This window comes from Apteryx rowi, unplaced genomic scaffold (assembly GCF_003343035.1).
Source record: "Apteryx rowi isolate R43461 unplaced genomic scaffold, aptRow1 scaffold_43, whole genome shotgun sequence".
NCBI classification, from domain to species: Eukaryota; Metazoa; Chordata; class Aves; order Apterygiformes; family Apterygidae; genus Apteryx; species Apteryx rowi.
Window position 1 is genome coordinate 1,682,089 of NW_020450683.1, and position 18,303 is coordinate 1,700,391.

Genomic DNA, 18,303 nt, shown 5'->3' on the forward strand with positions numbered 1-18,303 from the left:
AAAATTAAATTAAAAAACAAACAAACAAACCAACATTGCTTTCATCATGTTCTGCCCCAAATCTGCAGACAACAGCAATAAGCCATCCTGGTGCTTAGTTGAGAGGCTTAACTACCCCAGCTGAAATGAAGTGTCAGATAGCTACAGCTGCTGGAAATAGGTGGGATGGGTGCAGCACCAAGCAAGTCCGTGCTCAGGTGCCACCTGCGACCACCCCCTCACCTGGAGGCTTTTTGACCCAGCTTTTTCATCATCTCCTCAGCCTTTTTCCCCCTTTCTGAGACCAGCTGGGGGCCACGTGCTACTTCTGCAATCAGCTCTGAAAACACTTGCGAGAGCTGCGAAGTCTCGGGGGCCACGGTACCTGCGCGCTGCTTCAACCCTGCCGTGAACTCCAGCAGGCGCCTCGGCTCGGCGCGACCGCCGTGCTTATAGCACAGACGCACCGGCTCGCCGGGGAAAAAAGGCGTCAGGAAGCCCAAGTCGGCTCTCCAAGATAAATTTAACAACAACGGGTGTGAAAACTGATTAAAAACGCCGCTGGTTCGCGTGGACGGTGTCTTCTGGCGATGGGTGTGAAGGAGAAAGCGGCAGCGCGGGAAGCAGCAGCAATCTGACACACACGCCAGAGCAGAGACCCTCTAGACCAGAAGGCGATGGTGTGTGATCAGGGGTAAAAAAACCTTACAGACAAGCCCTTAGATCTCAGCAAATACAGTGGCCTTTTCATAGGCACTTGGATTTTGACATAGCTGCTTTTTAGGGTGACGGCTAATCTGTGAAAGTTGGCATCTTTAGGAGTATCGTCGTATAAAAACAATCATTTTGCRTGCAAACAAGCAGCACCCTGCTACGCTCCAAAATCCTAAACGTTTTAATGCACTAACCTAAAAAACAGCTTCCTGTAAAATGTGAGGTTTTTCCCCCCCCTCCATCAATTTATTACACAACACTGTCTTCGCCCAAGTGCTTAGATTGGCATGAGCTACCTGGATTTCCAAAATGGTTTCGATAATGGTCTTCAGAAACACATCTTTAAAACCAAAAGCCCTTGAACTGCAACAGAATAAGAGGGAAGATCCCTTCAACTGGTAAATGAAGAAGAACTGGTAGGAAGAAGAGGCCCATCTTGCCCCTGAGCAGGGGTCACAAATAGAGTCCTGCAGGCATCTGCGTTAAGGTCAGGCTGGTCAATGTGTTTGGAAGAGGTCTGGCAACGGGAATGAAAAGCAAGGAGCCAAAGCTTCCTTGCCACACTCAATTAGGGGAATAAACACAAAGGCAAAGTTGCATTCAAGCCTCCTAACATTTAGCGACTGGACAGTGGCTGGAGGATGAACTTGGTGTAGAGGGGGGTGAAGCACTGCAGGTGCAGAAGGACCTAACCGTGCACCCGGAGCTGGGCTCCGGGCTGAACATTACCTCTCGGGAACGAGATCTTGGRACCCCAAAAGTTTCCATGGAAACCTCAGCTCCATGTTCAGCTGCAGTCAGAAGAGCAATGTTCTCTGTTGCTTTTATAGTAATTCTCAACGCCCAGAAAGCATCATCAAGCCCCTCTAAACCCTGATGCATCCACACCCTGAATGCAGGGCGCAGCTCCAAGTCCACTGCCGTGACCCTTTCTCCCCCCATCCCAAAACCTGAAGAAGTGGAAGAGATATGAACAGCTTCCGTACAGCAATCAGTTCAACCGACTGAGAATCCCAGACTGCAAAAAGGGCATGAGCGGAGGACGAGGGAAGCGCAGGAAACCACGAGCGGCACATGAAAGGTAACCAGGGAAAATGATTCACCGCCTCTCTCGGCAAGAGCCGCAGTACTTAAAACGAGCAGGAGACACTTTACGAGCAGGCGGTGGTACTTCTCGCACGTTGTTCATCTCCAGCTTACTGCCACAGGACAGATGGTGTGGGTGCCTGAAGTTTGTATGGGCTCAAGAAAGGTTTAGGCAAGCTCAAAGGAAGAAACAAAAAGCCCAAGGGCTATTAAGCACGTAGCATCTGCAGGCCAGTAGGTCCCAGATGCAAGGAAGACGGACGGCAACACCGCTGAGTATTGATATGCGGTTGCTCCGCTTTTATACTTCTCTGCAGATCTTCGAACGGGACAGCAGGACGCGCGGTGCGATGCGGCGAGGCTGCTCCTAAAGAAAGGAGGCCAAAAAAGCAGGGAGCAGGTTTCCCGGCGGGACCCGTCTTGCCAAAGAAAGCGACGGGAGCCAGATTCCAAAGTTCTGTATTTTTCAAAATAAAGATCACACGTTGTTTAGAGACAATCTACACAAGAGTTACAAAAAATAGTCGCCCAGGCATAAGCATACACAGGTTTGTTAATTATACACATATGGTTACAAGTGTGCTTGCAAAAAAGTTCATTGGAAATATACACAAGGCTCTGTAAATGTACACCGTGTAGTGTTACAATTCTATATTCAAACAAGGAAAAATTGACAGTATGTTACATTCACTTACAAGTAGACAAAATGCAAAATACAGTTCATCTTCTGTACAAAAAAGGGAAAGGCGATTCACACTTTACAAGGTGAAAGGGGGACTCTGATTGTAAGGAAAACTAGGGGGGATTCTGTACTTTTGCACTGTGGTTTTTTTTTTTTTTCTTTTTCCTCTTACTGTCACAAAATAAGCAAAACATTACTTTTTTTTAAGATTCAAAAAAACACTATTTTGAACTGAATCATTTTGTATAACATTTAGAAAGGATCGCTACCGTTCAACTAGGTGACAAATAAAACCAAGCATTTTTTTTTTTCCTTTAAACATTAACTAGGCTGTATAAAGAGAACATTTCCTTCAAAAGAAAAAATTTACTTCTGGTTGAAATTACAATTTACAATATACAACACTATATGCTACGACCATAAAAGGTGTGAATATACACTGAAATGCACAGGTTTTGCTAATTCTTTTTTTTTTCTTACCAAAAAACGGGTTTATGTCGATTCAAACTTCTCCACATTTACATTACAGAGGTTTACAAATGTACAATTGTACAGTCAGAAGTATGTTCCACTACTAGGGTACATTATAGATACAGATCAGACATCAAAACAAGAAAATACTACAAATTTTTATATATGTAAAGTCTACACCAAGTATACACTATATATTTATAGAAGCAAGACCAAAGCCGAGTCGGATTTTTTTTTTTTTCCTCATGCTAAATAATCAAATTTCGTCTTTCAATGTTAACAGAACAAACCGAGTAGGCAGTAAACAAATACACCCGCCCCCCCCACCCCCTCGCTTTAAAAACTTCCTGGGTGTGTATGTCTTTTCTTCCCAAAACGACCGCTAAGCTACCTCCCTTTAGCATGGTTATACTCAAAAAAACAAAAACAAAAACAAAAAAAAAGCAATTAAAAAGTTTCAAAAACTTAATTTTTTTTTAAACTGAAGCTTTAGCAAGTTGAATTTTTTCGGTTTTATATTTTATAAACGGCGTTCAATGCGTCTTTTGTGCCATTTAACTAAAATTCAAGCTTCTTGCTGACTTTTGACTAAAAGGAGAAAAACCAGGTATTTGCAAAAAGAGTTGCCTGCGAGGCAGATGAATTAAAAACGTGGTTTTTGTTGTTTTTTTTTTTTCTTCAAACCAACCACCCCGAAAGTTTCCACATTTGGAATATAGATACAACAGTGAACAAAAATGTGGCCTTCCATGTACATTTGATACCTATGTACAAGTATTCTATACACCAGTAAAACAGCAGGGCAATTAGTTAATTAAAAAAAATAATTAGTACATGTTATGCATAATAAAATTAAAGAAATTTACAAAGGCTTTTTTCTGKTTTTTTTTAGTAGTTTAGCAACCATAAAACATTTTCTAACTGTATATTGGAATATTGTCGGTTGCTGGTTGTAAATGCCTGACGGCCGGCGAGTTTCTCTGCAGTTCACCGTCTCAAATGATGCCGTTCGGTGGTCCACAAATGGGCCCTAGGTCAACCCCGTTCTTCATGTAGTATTTCTCCAGCTTGGCCAAAATGTGTTTGCCGTAGGTGTATTTGCGCAGGGTGGCAATGTGAGGCCGGATCTAAGAGAGGGGGGRAAAAGAAAGGAAGAGGAACTGAAGCTTGGCGAGCAGAACCGCAGTCGCATCAACGCTGAGCGAGCTCGGTGTACTTGCACGGTCAAGGTGCCACCACTCAGGTTGAGGCCACCAGCATCACACGCGAAGACCAGAAAACGCTTGAGATACTAAAGCGCCATTTGCTGTAAATCACCTCAATTACTGTGAATCAAATTAACATCCCATAACTCACTGATGTTATTTTTAGGTTAACACCAAAAGGGACTTCTGGTCAAGCAGGTGGCACCTTCTTCAGCCACTTACTGGCGTCAGCAATTCGGTTTGATCTGAGGGTGCAGGTGACGACAAGGCTTGGTCCAAATGGAGGAGGCTGYAAAGGCACGAGCCCTTGGTGCTCCAGCTTCCCAAGGGCGCGCCGATGCTCTGCCCTCTCCTCCGCACACCCTCTGGGGCAAACGAGCCGACAGCTAATGCGGAAAAAGCACCAGAAGTGCGGTCGAGTGCTGTAGGTGACCCTGCCTGAGCGGAGGGGTTGGACTAGATGATCTCCAGAGGCGCCTTCCAACCTCAACCATTCTGTGATTGAGTGGCTTTTACTGAACTSGAGCAGCACCGAAAAAAACCCACGCCCGCTAGCACCGTGCATTCACAGCAGGGTCTTTCACCTCCTTCCAAGCTGTACTTTAAAGACTGAAAGAGTTCCCAACGTGAATTTCAGTAGTATATTTGAAACAGGCACCGGGAAAGGCAAGCAACAGTTTAATTTTTAAACCTGACAATTAAAGTAGCTTTTCTAAACGGAGATGAGGTCTGTGTTAGCGAGCTTCACGTGGCTGCACTGTTTCAGAATAAAAGTGGTTTTCAACTCCGCTATAATTACTGTTACAGGAGTAAAGCCATGCTTATTGGAAGAGTAGCCACACGTTTTAAAAAAAAAAAAAAAAAACCTACTGTTTTACCTGGAGTAATACCACTACGGTGCCGAAGTTCTGCTGGACAGTTGCAGAAAGTATGAGATATAAGGGCGATTCATTTTCATTACTGTATGAGAAATATCCCACACCGCGAGCAAGTTCCTTCAATAATGCAATTACGATAGAATTTTAACTCTGAAGTAGAAGCCGGAGACAGGATGAGAAAGTATCCCGAACATAATGTACAGCACTCCCTTCTCCTCCCCTGCTCCAGGGGTACATGTATCATCATTACTTGCCTATGTCAGGACTGACCGTAAAACTCTCACGGGAAAACCACCCCTAGTTCATCCTACTTCATCACTCAGCCGCTCAGTTCTTGTTCAAGAATCCATCTCGAAAAAAAAGTCATAAATTTATGCCTTGGCCCTGCCTACATCCCGTTCCCAAGAAGGTCCGACTGCTACTTTGAGATTAGGGAAAAGAAAAGTATGCCAGGTCCAGCAGTTCGTTCTTTCTTTGTCTTCATTCCCAAGACAAAATTTTTACGGACCAAACTGAATGGCTAATTACTTTTTTTAAAAAAATATAAAAGGTGCTGTCGTTAACAATAACGCAGTAAAAACTGCTTGTTTGTACTCGTAGCAAATTTTTACAATCCAAAAGCAACAGTCAACACACTCAATCTTCCCAGGCTTCCATTCAGCTTGACAACATAGTTAAAATCATCATATTTAGCCAGACTTATTTAGCTGTCATCCTAGTTCTATTTTTGACAACCCCACTGATAACCTAATTAGCATTTTACTCAAAAGACTTTGCTTGACAGCAACAAGAACATGTCAGCAAAGATCATTTGTATAGATTTTATACATCTATAGGTCTAGATATAGCAAAAGATTAGCAAAGCTACAGGTCATTCTGCTACAGTTCAGCTGCATCTATCCCTTTGCACACCCTGTTGATTATTTTTTGTAATAATTTATTTGGGATTAATACAGATTTTGGTTTAAAAGAGCTTCTCTGAGCGATTCCTAAACCTAAAATAGAATTAACRTCACTGCCTGAGGACTGTTTCAACTGCATTCATGCTGTTTGTTAGGAATAATGTACGTGCCCCATCAACATAACGTACCCTAACAGCTAACCTGACTTGTCCTGACTTGGACAGGACCGTAAAGCTGGGCCATGAAGTGACAGGCAGTGCTGCCTGCCCTCAGAAATGCAACCAGCAGCTCTGCGTTAGGGGTTCGGGTGTTTCCAAGAGTCTGGCTCAGCTCTGCTGAGTACAGAAAACAGCTCTCATAAGCGAACAACGTTCTCAGTGAGGGCAAGTGCATCATCATTGCCAGACCTTCGAAAGGCACCTCGCAAGGCACCAAACCGATGGCGCTACTACAGCCAAAAATCTTCACGATTTTATTGTTCACTGTGCCACGAGCACAGAACTAGGTTACTAGGTCAGGAAAGATTGCTGGAAGCAACCAACTAATTTTAAGAGCAAATGGAACCTCGTTATTTCACGTTTTTATATTTCAGCTACTGCTTTCCTGCAATTTTGAAATAACTCCGTTGCTAGGAACTTCTAACAGCGAGGCCAGTTCTCTCGGCCTTGGTTTCTCTCCCCAACCAGTGTGGCAACAACGCTTTTTAAAGCACAAGCCCCATATCCTTATCAACTCGCAGCAGCTGCTTACCTTGTGCATGACAATCTTCCGCTGAGCTGGTTCTGCCACATCGATCATCTTCTGTACCACGTAGTTGGCGTACTGATCTTTCATCATGGTGTATAAGGCACTGTGAGGGCCATCATTCATAGTGCACACCTCATCGATCAACATGGCACGCTCCGTACGGGAGGCATGAGTAACGCATTTCTCCACAACGTTGCTGTAAAAATAAAAGGACAACCTGTGAGCATACAACAGTCCTAGCGAGCTTTTCGTTCAAGCCCAAGTCRCTCTCCTTATGTTTCTAACAAGGGCAGACCATTTGGGAATGACATATGTGCTGGCATGGACATTCAGCAGTGCGAAACAGAAGAGCAGTCCAAGGACCATGGACATACACGCAGCGCACATTTTCAGATCAGGGATTTGAGGGGGAATTTGGATCAGYTCAGGTTTTATTTCACCCAAATTTATTTGTGCATTTCTATAGTGACACCGTACTGCAGAGCAATGTCTGTTCTCACACCATGCCCACCGCAGAAGCATACGAGCTGCTCTTGGTTTGGCTTTTCTCAGTACAGGAGCTCAATGGGAATGGAGGTCCAAGGTTAGAACAACAGGGAAACGCAATTCAGGAACAGAAGCGCTTAGCAAAGGCAAAGAACTTCCAAAATTCCTGAACACATGAGATCACTAGTCTCTGCTCTCTGGAGATCCAAGTTAAATAGGATAYGTGAAAGAGGAAGGAGAGTTTTGCCAGCCTGATCTTCTGCACCCCTGACTGAATCATAAAAATCACCAAGCGATTTGCCACAACTAGCACTCGGCTCAGGGGACATCCTACACTAATTAACACTCCATCTGGAAAGAAGGTTAAAACAAAGAGCAAGACCAGTCAGGGAGGAAGAATCCAAAATAACAGCATTAGGACCACATTCTTCCAGTTCTTGTTCGTGCTGCACTTCGCTTGCATCTGTAAGTATTCAAAAGCCCTCTTTTACCATTCGCAAGAAGGGGGGAATATTTAGCTTTTAAAGAGCTCAGCCTACATATTCAAGTGACTAGAAACGTACACAAAAGGAATTTAGAAATGTGAGAAGTATTACTTAATTTTTTCTTCCTCTCTACCCATTAAGGTACCCGGATTTTACTTCTAGCCATATCTAGCTCTGTAGCATCTGGAGTAACAACCTCAGACTGTTCCAGCTTCCCTAACGGGTTGTCATTATACATTTATCTCAAAAAGGACTGCAAGACTTAGCATTTGGAAAGTGCAGATTCCTCTATGAAAAMTGGAATGAAGAAGAATTGTTACTACATTCATTTCTCAAGCTTCCCTCTGGCTTGACACGGCCTTCTAGAGGTAGTGAAATGCTCTACAGCATGTTGTTATCCAAGGGATAGCCTCCACTTGGAAAATAACTCTTGGTCAAGTTCAGGAATTTGGATTAGAACTACTCTTTGACATTTTCACCCTTCTTCATTACAAGGAAAACTTACCTTTGCCAGTCACTCATCCCAGTTTTTAAGCAGTTATAAATAGCATCCTGCTGTTAAATAAAGAGTTATACTGTCACCTCCTTTCACCTACCTACAACCCCACCCCTAAACTCTTCTGCAACGCTAGCATGTGTCCATGCTCCCACAGGGYGTGGAGACTTTAAGGAACAAATTCATACCTAGCAAATTTATGTTGACTCAACACGAGCACGTTGCCTCTAATTTCTGCTACAATCTTGCTCTTATCCTCAGGCCGACCATGTTCTAGTACATGCTGGATAACATAGTTCCCATACTGATCCTGTTTTGAGAGACAGCAGAAGTGTGTGACAAAATGTGGACAGGAACCATTAGTATCAAACTAGTTCCCAATGTGCATCAAGACTTACAAACTTAGACTAGACACTAATTAAAATATCTACTGCTTAAATCATGTAAATACTTTCTACTTCTACAAAAATGTGCATTCTAGAATTCTACCAGGAGGTAAAATACTACAGCTTTGTACCAAAAACAAAACTCAAAACAATGTGCTTGAACATTCAATGTCAATACACTGCTTATTTCAAGTTTCTTTGGTTTCTCCAAGGTCTAAAATAACAAAACACATAGCAGAGGGCTAAGGCACAGTTCTAGCTATGGGAGATTGTCCATATGCATGTTCATATTCCAAATATGCAGATATTTAGACCACAAGATGTATATTTTTTCACTTCATAATACCAAAAGCATTTTCATGCCCAACCTCTTCCCACTTTCCATGTGCTTAACACATGAGTATACAGGACAGGGTTCACCTGGTATTATATTCATCGTGCCCGAACAGCAGAATCCTAGAAACACAAGTTTTCAGAAGGACTGCAAAGAAGAGGGAAGGCAGGCAGGAAGGAGGTACGCATAAAAACAATACATTTTTAAGAACCCCAATTACTAAGCACTTTCTTTTTCCTAAAAGTAATCACCTCTTTGCATCAAATCCCTTAGAATCCTGCTTGCACTGCAGCTTCTGGAGTGAAGCATTTGGACACGTACCCACTCGATACTTAGATACTTTTCATAAGGGAAGTAACCATGACTTTGATGCCTTCTGGACGTAGCCAAAACTATTACTGACCACGTATTTTTTGTCTGCCAYGTTCCTTCCCATTCTTCCTCAGAAACTGAGCTCCCATGTTCACACGAGCCCAGCAGCCCCATAGCTGGGGTCCCCGTTAGGCTGCGGGGAGCCTTCCTGATGCAAAGCAGTAACCAAGAAACACCTCACAGCAACCGCACTCCTCCTCCCCGCTCTTACCTGAACAAGCTGCTCGGTGTGTTGGTGAAGCTCCTCCAAGATGGGAAGAGTCTGCTCAGGAAGACAGTGCTCTAGGATCCTCTGAATCACGCGACAGCCATACGGATGGGTAGACAACGCAAAAACCTGCGTTCAACAAAGACAGGCAAGCACAGGCAGCGAAGCATCTGTTAGTCTCTGCGAATCCCAGTAACCTTTTCGAATTAACCGAACACATGGCGATATTTCTCGGGCACGGGAGGTAATGCCAAGCCCAGAACTCTTTGCTCGCAGCACTGCGGCTCTAGACAGCATAAACCGAAACGGAAACATCTGCTCCTCTCTGCCACAGGAGCGCTGGGTGATCGCAGGCACATCACGTCCCTATCTGTGCTTCAGCTCCTCCATTCATAAAACAGGAAAACAAACGGTAACGTGACTCGATTAATAAGAACATCGGAAGAGCCGAGCATTATTAGAAGCTGTGTTAAAACACTGTTTCAGAAGTATAAATCCCACATACTGTTTGCCAGTTGTGTAGTTAAAGCTACTCAAGAAATAGCATGAAACACAACGGTTAAAAAGAAATATATGTTCAACAAGGGATTCTCCTCAACTATTYGGATTTAAAAGCTTTCACCGAGGTTAGGGAAGTGAAAACAGAGAACCTTCTTTCTCTTCTCCAAAGGGTAAAATCAAATCTGTYGGTAAATGAGCAAGGCGTCATGTTCCTGTTATTACTGTGCAGTTTACCACCTAAAGCAAAAAGTCCTATTTGGTTGCTTAAAATAAACAAAAATAGCAAACTCAAGCACCGAAGCTAAATGACAGTCTAAAATTTTTAATGACTGTTTTGAATTAAACGTGCAGGAAAACAGGACTTCGCGTGCAACTAACTGCAGAAAAACACTCTTTGGGTGGCTAGTTTCATCTTTCCTATGAAAGTTCAGGTGCAACTGGGAGCAAAGATAAATGTGAAGGCCATCAACCAAGTTCCCAGCTGAACCGCTGTCTTGCCCGACTCCCTAACGGATGGTCCCACAGCCAAACTCCAACAGGCAATTTGCTGAGCAAGTTTCCAGCTAGGATCCTGCTTGTTTTGACATAACCCAGCAAGTCCACACTTTCACAGCTGTTCCAGGAGCGGCCAAACTCATAAMGCCTCCTCGTTCCTGCTCTAACCACCCCAGGCCCTCCTGGCACCTCTGCGGCAAAACCCTCAATGCTTCAAAGCCCTCCTCCAAAGCCGATTAAGGTGAAGCTGGAAACACCCAAAACAGTTCTTCTGTAATGGAAAACAGGCCAACTACAACAAGAATAAAGGCAGCTACACAATTAAATCAATATCCAAGACATCAGTTTGTGAGAGGATAATTAAAAAAAAAAAAAGTGAGAATGAAGCACAAGTAACTGCCCTTTCCTAGATGAAACTCGTGTTTTTCTCTCGGTTTGGGACCCTTGGGAAATAAGTCTTCTAAACCACCCTCACAAAAAGTATCATAATGAAAATTTACTCTACCCATCCCAAAACTCTGCTCGCCGCCTTTACTGGGAAGACAGATGAACAAGAGACTTGTTTCCAGCCCCTCCCCATCAGTCAAAAATATTAGATGTGGCAGGAAAACAGATTTTCTGCCAGGCTGCTTTACTGTACTACACCCGCACGAGAACTGCAACAGAGCCATGACCAAAGAGTTTCCAGGCTCCCATTTTTGCCCAAATCTTTCAACTCGTGCTTGCGAAAATTTAGAACTCCAAAGTTATGAATGAGTTATGGCTACTAAAGCGCTATTCAAAGCAACATTTAAGAATACAAATAATGAGTCAATAGCTTAAGAACTTACCTGCCCCTTAAATGCATCAATGATAAACTGCAGGGACTGAGGCTGCACGCACTCAATACACTTCTGCACCACGTGATTACCGTTCTGGTCTTTCACACACTTCAGGACATGGCCATCTAACTCCCGTACCATCTCATTCTATTGGGGGGGAGAGAAAGACAAACAGAAAGCACCACCAGGATTCACGGCTGACAAACGTCCGTGCCAAACGTTCGCTGCTAATCACAACAAAGAACATGAAAGGTAGGAAGGATGCCCGGATGTATTTTAGTAATCCCAGTGGAAGTGGTCCAGTGGTTGAGTGTCGAGATTGCACTACGAAGCCTGCTGTGCTACAGAAAGCACCCAGAAAAATGCTATTATTAAGTGAAGATGGAAGGCTCATCTCAAACATGAGCATCCTCTTAAAGGTAAGTACTGAATTCTTAGCAATGCACAACGCATTTAACCTCAGGGCGCAGCCCTCACTCTCCCTCTCAAAAAAAGAAAATCTAAAATATCCAAACTTCAAACTACTATTTTTATTTTTTGACTCATACATCACTGAAATGGAGTCACCACTGGGATAAGAACTTGCTAGCAATTGAAGAAGGTAAGGCAATTTTGCATGATAATTAAGGAAGCAAAGTTAATGAGATTTACATACGATTAGTGTAACACACAGGCAGGTTAAAACCTTCACAACTGGGAAAGGCAGAATTGAAGAATCTTGAGTATTCAGCAATACTACAAAATCGGAAGGCTTCAGTTTTGCATCCAATCCAAAATAAACAGGTATTTTAAGAGCACAGAGTACCCCAAAATACCATTCTGGAAGGACACGTTACTAAATACCCAGACCAGCAGCACCACRGTTTGGGCCGTGACTTGCCCCTGTTGAAACACAGGGCTGTGCTAAGGCAATAGCTTAGCTCAGGCTCGACCCAAAGGGAACGCGCATTGCTAAAGCCCGTTTCATCTTTTTCAATTCTATAACCTAATTTGAGATTCTTGTATTATGATTCCTAACACTTTTGCTAGCTGGTGTGCAGAGCAGATTTTTCATCTCAATTCCCTGTTAAGGAAATCCTAGAGGAACTGCTTTATTAATGAGCTTCAAGTAGAATTCGGGTTATTTCCCGCATGGATCCAACACCTGGCCTGGCTTGACAGGAGCTGGGAGCTGCTCATATGTCTGACTGTTGGAAGGAGAATACTGACCCATATACCCAAGCAGTCACATCTTGGAGAATACTGAAGGCAAAACTCTGCAACTGCTTACTTAAAGGAATTAAAATCATCATCATCATCACCATCCTCTAATTCACTATCAGTTTCCCCACCAGCCAAACCACGTAATCTGATGTTGGGGAATCAACGGAGAACCAACATCATTAAGTGGAACCACACGATGACAATGAGATCTTGCAAACAGCATCACRTACTTGTCATGCACATTAAACATAAAAAAAAAAAAACATACCATAAACCAAACCAATGGAAAACCAGCCACAAACAACATAAAGAGGAACAAGAGCTTGCAGTTCATGGCACCAAACAGCGAGGAACGTTCAACATCAAGAAGAAAGTTAAAATTGAAACTTACAATTACCTGCTGGTCTGGGGGAATGAACTCCAGGGCCTTCTGGATCACCCTGCACCCGTACATCTGCAACGCCAGGGACAGAACGTGCCCGCGGATACGTTCCGCCAAGGCTAATTTTTGTTCCAGGCTGCCAAACTGGAAAGATGAAAAACCAATCACTACAAGCACAAAACCCTCGCGGGGGGGCCAAGCGGCCTAACAGCCCTCCCAAGCCACCCAACGCTGAAGTGTTCAATGAGAGACTTCAACAGCCCAGTCACGGTACCGTATCTACTGAAAAAGCAAAACAAAAAATCCTAAATGGATCTGAACAGGCACAAGCAAGATGTCTGTTTTGGCAGATATGCCTGATACATGCAAAAAAAAGGCAAGAGTCAAAGGTGTTGCAACCACTGGAGTGATGTGCACCAGTTCTCTAACACAGCAAAACCCTTGACACAGCTGCTATAAAAATCACTGGATAAAAGAATCACCAACAGCTTGGTGTAGAAGGAACCGACCGCTCTTCAGAAGGGGAAATGGGAGCCTACTCAACCATTTTTCCTCATGAACCTCTAAAATTGGCAATGGAGGAACCTGACAACACTGATTTGCAGATTTTGAGAAACTATGGGTACTCTACTCGGTTGGAATTTGCAGCAGTCCTAAATAAATAAATATATCTCCGAATCCCAGTTTGCCTCCTTTTGTGAAAAGGCGTGCTTCTTCCAATGGATGCTGTTGGCTGGCAAAATTTGTTTTGCTCCTAAATACGTGAGTACGGACAGTTCAGCACAGTGTCCTTAGAAACAGGAATTGAAGTCTTTTGCATGGATCTATACCTCCTGGATATATTGCTTTCCATTCCTACGCTTTTTGCATCTCAAGGCAAAGGTTTGCTCTTCAGAACAATTTTCACAAGCCCCACACCTCAGTTACCCTAGCAGGGACAGTGCAGCCATATGTGGGGAGAAGATGACCATCRGTGTTGTCAGATATCCATCCTTTCAGCCAAACAGCAGGGTTTATTAGGAGTTTCATTCAAGCCAACCCAATTCCTCAGGACAGTGGACACCTGAGGAATGAAGACTTACCTCAAAGAACTTCTGGATGACATAGTTTCCAAATACATCAACCATCAATTGATAAGCTGCCTGGAGGATCTCGTTGAACACGAGCTGACGTTCTGCTGGGGTAGCACGCTCCAGTTTCAGCTGAATAAACCTGAAAAATAGGGTTGGTGTGATGCCACTGGCACATACACCCTCACCACATTTGTTATCACAAGTCCATTCAAAAGCCTCATACACCGAGTTCTTACAAAACCTCCTCCTTAAAACATAGTTTCCTCCGCAAACAGGTTTGGGTGTTCCCATGTGTCATAGCTATTTGAAACCTTGGGTGGTGAGTCATGAGGTCTACAGCTGTGTCACTGGTCAGTAGCCCAAAATCTCCTCGTTCCAAGCAAAGCAAATCTCAATAGAGGAATACAGCAAGGTCTCACGTCCACACAGCTTCTTAAAATAAAAGAGTTAAGCTATGCCAGTGGGACTAGCAGGCGAATTATGAGGAAAGAAAGTTGCTCTTCAGAGAGGAAACTTTTGGGGACAAATTTTGATAGCGTATGGTCTATAAAAAGTAGGGTCAGAGTGCTACAGTTTGGCTTAATGTCTTTCTCACACCTCCTTTTCTCCATTCTGCCTCTTTGCTTCAGGATTTGCGATACGAACTGCAAACTAAGCTAAATCAAAGAGCAGCTGTCTCAAAAGCTTCCCACTGTACGAGGGTTTTTAATCCCACCTGGATCCATGCTGGTCTTGGGAGAACTCCATGATGTGCCCAGCAATTTCCCTCAGCTGTAAATTAGGGTACCGGTTATTGCGAAAGTCTTCCAGCAGCCTGCTTCGGCCAGAGGGCATAACATCAGACATCCCATAGCGCAAGCGAGATGAAGGGAACAGCGTACTGCTGGGGCTGAAGAGGCTGGAGGCACTGCTTGCGCTGCGGTACTTGGCTTCAGCTCCAGGAGCAGCAGAGATGTAACGGCCGCTCCCATTTGTGAGCCCTCCTGCAAGTCGGAAAAACGAGAGCGTTTCAAACGATAAAGGAAAGGGGTTGAGGATTAATTTACACAATGATGTGCACGACCCGTGCAGGCCATTTTACTTCTAAATTACTCCTTTTTTTACCCTAAATGGATGTGGTTCAGCTAGCAGGTGCTTCCAAACAAGCTAGATGAACTACCCCAGAAATAATTTAGGTGGGGACACATTCAAGCATAGTTCCTTAATGTGGCACCGTTGTATTAAGCGAGGATGAGATACCGATTTCAGCAAAGAACAGGCTGTAACAACTTCTGTTCCTGGCTCTGTGCGGAAAGCGTCTAAAACAGACAAATACGTCAATTCCTCTGCCTGGATTTTTTGCTAGCTTATTGTTTCATAATTACCTTATCCCTATCCTCATTTTTTTTTTTTCACCTGTCCTGTTGCCGAAAGACTAGTTTCAAAGAGACCAAAGAGGTGACGGGCGTGATGGGAAGCAAGAAGAAATCAGGCAACAGAAAGGTGGCAAGAAACAAGTAAAACAATTTGAGATTTAAAAAGTCACTCTCTATTCTGTTAGGTACAGACAGATGTCACAAAGAAAAGCCTGAATAACATCAAATAAAACCCAATAAATAAATACATCAAGAAGTCCTGTGCTTTCACAAATGCCCTAAAGACTTTCATCTACGTTAAGACAGCCACTGAGTAAAGCGGTGTAACAGCAGAGAATAGGTAACGATTCTTCATTTAGTTAGGAAATTGCAGGTGCCAACAGTAACCAACTTAACACTGAAAACGTCGTTTTCTCGCCTGTAATTTCCGCAATTTGTTCTCTTCCCAGGCTCGCTCCGCCTTGTCGCCTCGCAGAGCTTCAGCAGTATTGCAGAGTGCTTTCCTCCTCTCGCAGGGCTCGGGATCCCTCTACTGGTCATATATTGCAAACTGCCTTGCTGAGCACGGTTTTAYGTGAGCAGGACAGAGCCCTCCTAAGAAAAATATTCTGATCAACAGGGAAGCYGCCATCCGAACAGCCCCCGAGAGGCCGTAAGGGCAAAGCACGTGGTGGCAGGGGGAACACAGCAAGCAGTCTTTGCGAAGGAGGAGAGGGGAGACCTTCAAGGCACACGTCTGTAGGTCTGTCTGTAAGGGTAGCAGATCTTCACCTGGCAGACATGCAAATGACAGTGTCCAAATAAATAAATTAAAAAAAAAAAAAAAAAAAAGGACCAGTGTGAACTAGACTTCTCTGCCAGCAATGCCTCAGGAAGCTTCCTTGCAGGAAATAAATGAGAATTAAGTAACTGGTAAGAGCCTAATTCTGTTCCCCATCTCTCAGCTGGGCAAGGCTGTTCCAGCTTCTTCCGAGTCAGTGCCAAACCTCCACTTTCTCTAGTGGAAAGTGACTTGGCAGCTTCCTGCTCAAATACCTTCTTCTTGTGCTGCCTCGCCAACGGTGAGACATTATTTTCCTCTACCTGACTTCTGGATCGAGTAAGAAGTCTGAGAAGTGACCAAGTGATATTCCTTATTCCCGAAAGGCTCAGGATTTTCAAGGGAACGGTAAATCACCTCTCAGGCAGAAGACACCGGAGAGAGCAAGCTAAGCAGTGGTGCACTGCCGTTCCCTATTGCATTCAAAGGGACCAGAATTACCATTTCTTTTGTGAAAGCCTGCAGCAGCTGAGAATGGTAGCACTACCTCACTAAAGTGAAAAACAGCATTTCCTTATCATCTCCTGTGAGCGGCTATAAAAGGAAAGGGTTTAGCCCTTATACTGCATGACCTCTGCCTCATCTCTTAGTTAGGACGGGAAGGACAGCGTGTACAGAGGAAGTCCTCTTTATCAGAGGTTTCAGACCAAAATCTTTTCATCTTTCTGGAGATTCAAAATGAACCGTGAATTACTCAAGTTTTCTGTCCATCTCTCTTCCCTCTGACGAAGATGCTGACTGCAGATCTCTTCATAGCGTTCAGTGCTGTTCTGAGAATTAGAGACCACAGCGGGGGGGACACGTTTCCTAAATAAAGCGAGCGACTTCTGGAACCCATCTGTCAACCACCGAATGCCAGAAACCTTGGAGGACCTCAGCCGCTTCGTGCCAGTGCGCGACTGGGAGCGCAAGGTCTATTTGCCAGTCACTGTTGCTGAAGGAGGCTTCAATGTGATCTTACCGATTGCTACGATAAAACAGCTTCTGGTTCAGGAGCAGTACGCAGAGGTTGGAAGACGCGTTGCTGAACCTCTTGGAGGCACTAAGATAGGATAAAGGGGCAAATATCCCAAAGAAGCGATGGGACTCCTGGAAGATGCTGGCGTGGCACTTTAGTTTCTCCCATGTCCTCACCCAGAACAAACCTCAAAAGTGGGTCTGCCAACTCTTTGGAGACATCCAAACACTAACGCCAAGCTGCCCGTGCTCAGCATTTCGCTCCGCGCACATGACGGCAAACACCAGTACAGTACGCTGCAGCAACGCTAACTGGGACGGGGCAGGTCATATAGAAGTGACAGATGTAGCATGGATCTCCAAACAATACAGTGGCTGAAAGAGGATGACTGTATTTGTTTAAAAGCATCTGGGATATATAAAGAGAAATGTACTTCTGGGGAGCACGAAGAGCACAGACTCTTTACCCTGGTGCCTCCAAAGCAGAAAAGTTATTCAGACTCACACTGTGGCTGTAACGACTGAGCGTCTCCCATTTTGAAATGGTAAATCATCTTCTCCACGCTTGCCGGGACACTTTGAGACAGATATTAATCTGAAAGAATTATGGAATTCAGGGAAAAGAGGACAACAAAAGGATGAGTCAAGAAGTCAGAAAAAAAAAGGAAAGAAAGAAGAGAAAAACAGGGGAGGGAACACAAAAGCTGCTGTCTGAAAACAAAGCACTTAGGCAAGTTTCCAGTGGAATTTCCTAGGGTCTCCAAGTTGCCCTGAGATGCAGAAGGTCCTGGTATGAGAAACAGGAGACGGAGGGAAAATAAAAAGATGAAAAGACAGCTCTCCAAGAAAGCAGGCACAGCAGACTGGGCTGTCCTTTGTCCCTCGGGAAGGCTTGGCACGGAGGCCGGGACAGGCGGGAGCCAGCAGCTCCTGGAATGCCCTCCCAGTTGGTCACAGCTGACCGGTTTCCAGCTCCCTGGCCAGTTTTCACTTTTTGACCCAAAAGTGCATGCCTACCTACAGGTGTTTTATCTTGTCTATGCAAAGTTGCATCTGTTGTAGACACTTTTGAGCTGAAAGCACGGTATTTAGCTAAGCCTTCCTCCTCCAGTAGTTCTTTTTGCAAGAACTGCTTGCGTGTTATTTCAGGTACTTGCAATTGCCCAGATATTTCACAAAGTCACTTTACAACACCAGGAAAAAACCTAACTTGATAAATACACACCATTTTTCATAGCTATGAGTTTTCAGAAAGTCAAAAGAGC

The 18,303-nt window shown here is 44.1% G+C and overlaps 1 protein-coding gene and 1 non-coding gene across 16 annotated transcripts in view; both read right to left on the reverse strand.

Annotated features, from left to right (window-relative positions):
* Positions 1–2,221: 2,221 nt before the first annotated feature.
* PUM1 (pumilio RNA binding family member 1) overlaps positions 2,222–18,303 on the reverse strand; it is a 72,921-nt gene continuing 56,839 nt past the window's right edge. For 11 of the 15 annotated variants that reach the window (XM_026076401.1, XM_026076403.1, XM_026076409.1 and 8 more), the window contains 8 exons: positions 14,622–14,889; positions 13,916–14,045; positions 12,843–12,977; positions 11,258–11,395; positions 9,435–9,560; positions 8,320–8,441; positions 6,668–6,860; positions 2,222–4,059 (listed from right to left, as the gene is read on the reverse strand). In XM_026076401.1, the coding sequence (XP_025932186.1) occupies positions 3,928–4,059; positions 6,668–6,860; positions 8,320–8,441; positions 9,435–9,560; positions 11,258–11,395; positions 12,843–12,977; positions 13,916–14,045; positions 14,622–14,889 (1,244 nt within the window). In that variant the 3' untranslated portion in view covers positions 2,222–3,927. The remainder of the gene's footprint in view (positions 4,060–6,667; positions 6,861–8,319; positions 8,442–9,434; positions 9,561–11,257; positions 11,396–12,842; positions 12,978–13,915; positions 14,046–14,621; positions 14,890–18,303) is intronic. The other 4 variants (XM_026076402.1, XM_026076414.1, XM_026076407.1 and 1 more) reach the window with 1 other exon arrangement.
* On the reverse strand, positions 6,238–6,323 carry LOC112971220. The gene has a single exon (XR_003255272.1). It is a non-coding gene; the product is annotated as a small nucleolar RNA SNORD103/SNORD85 (small nucleolar RNA).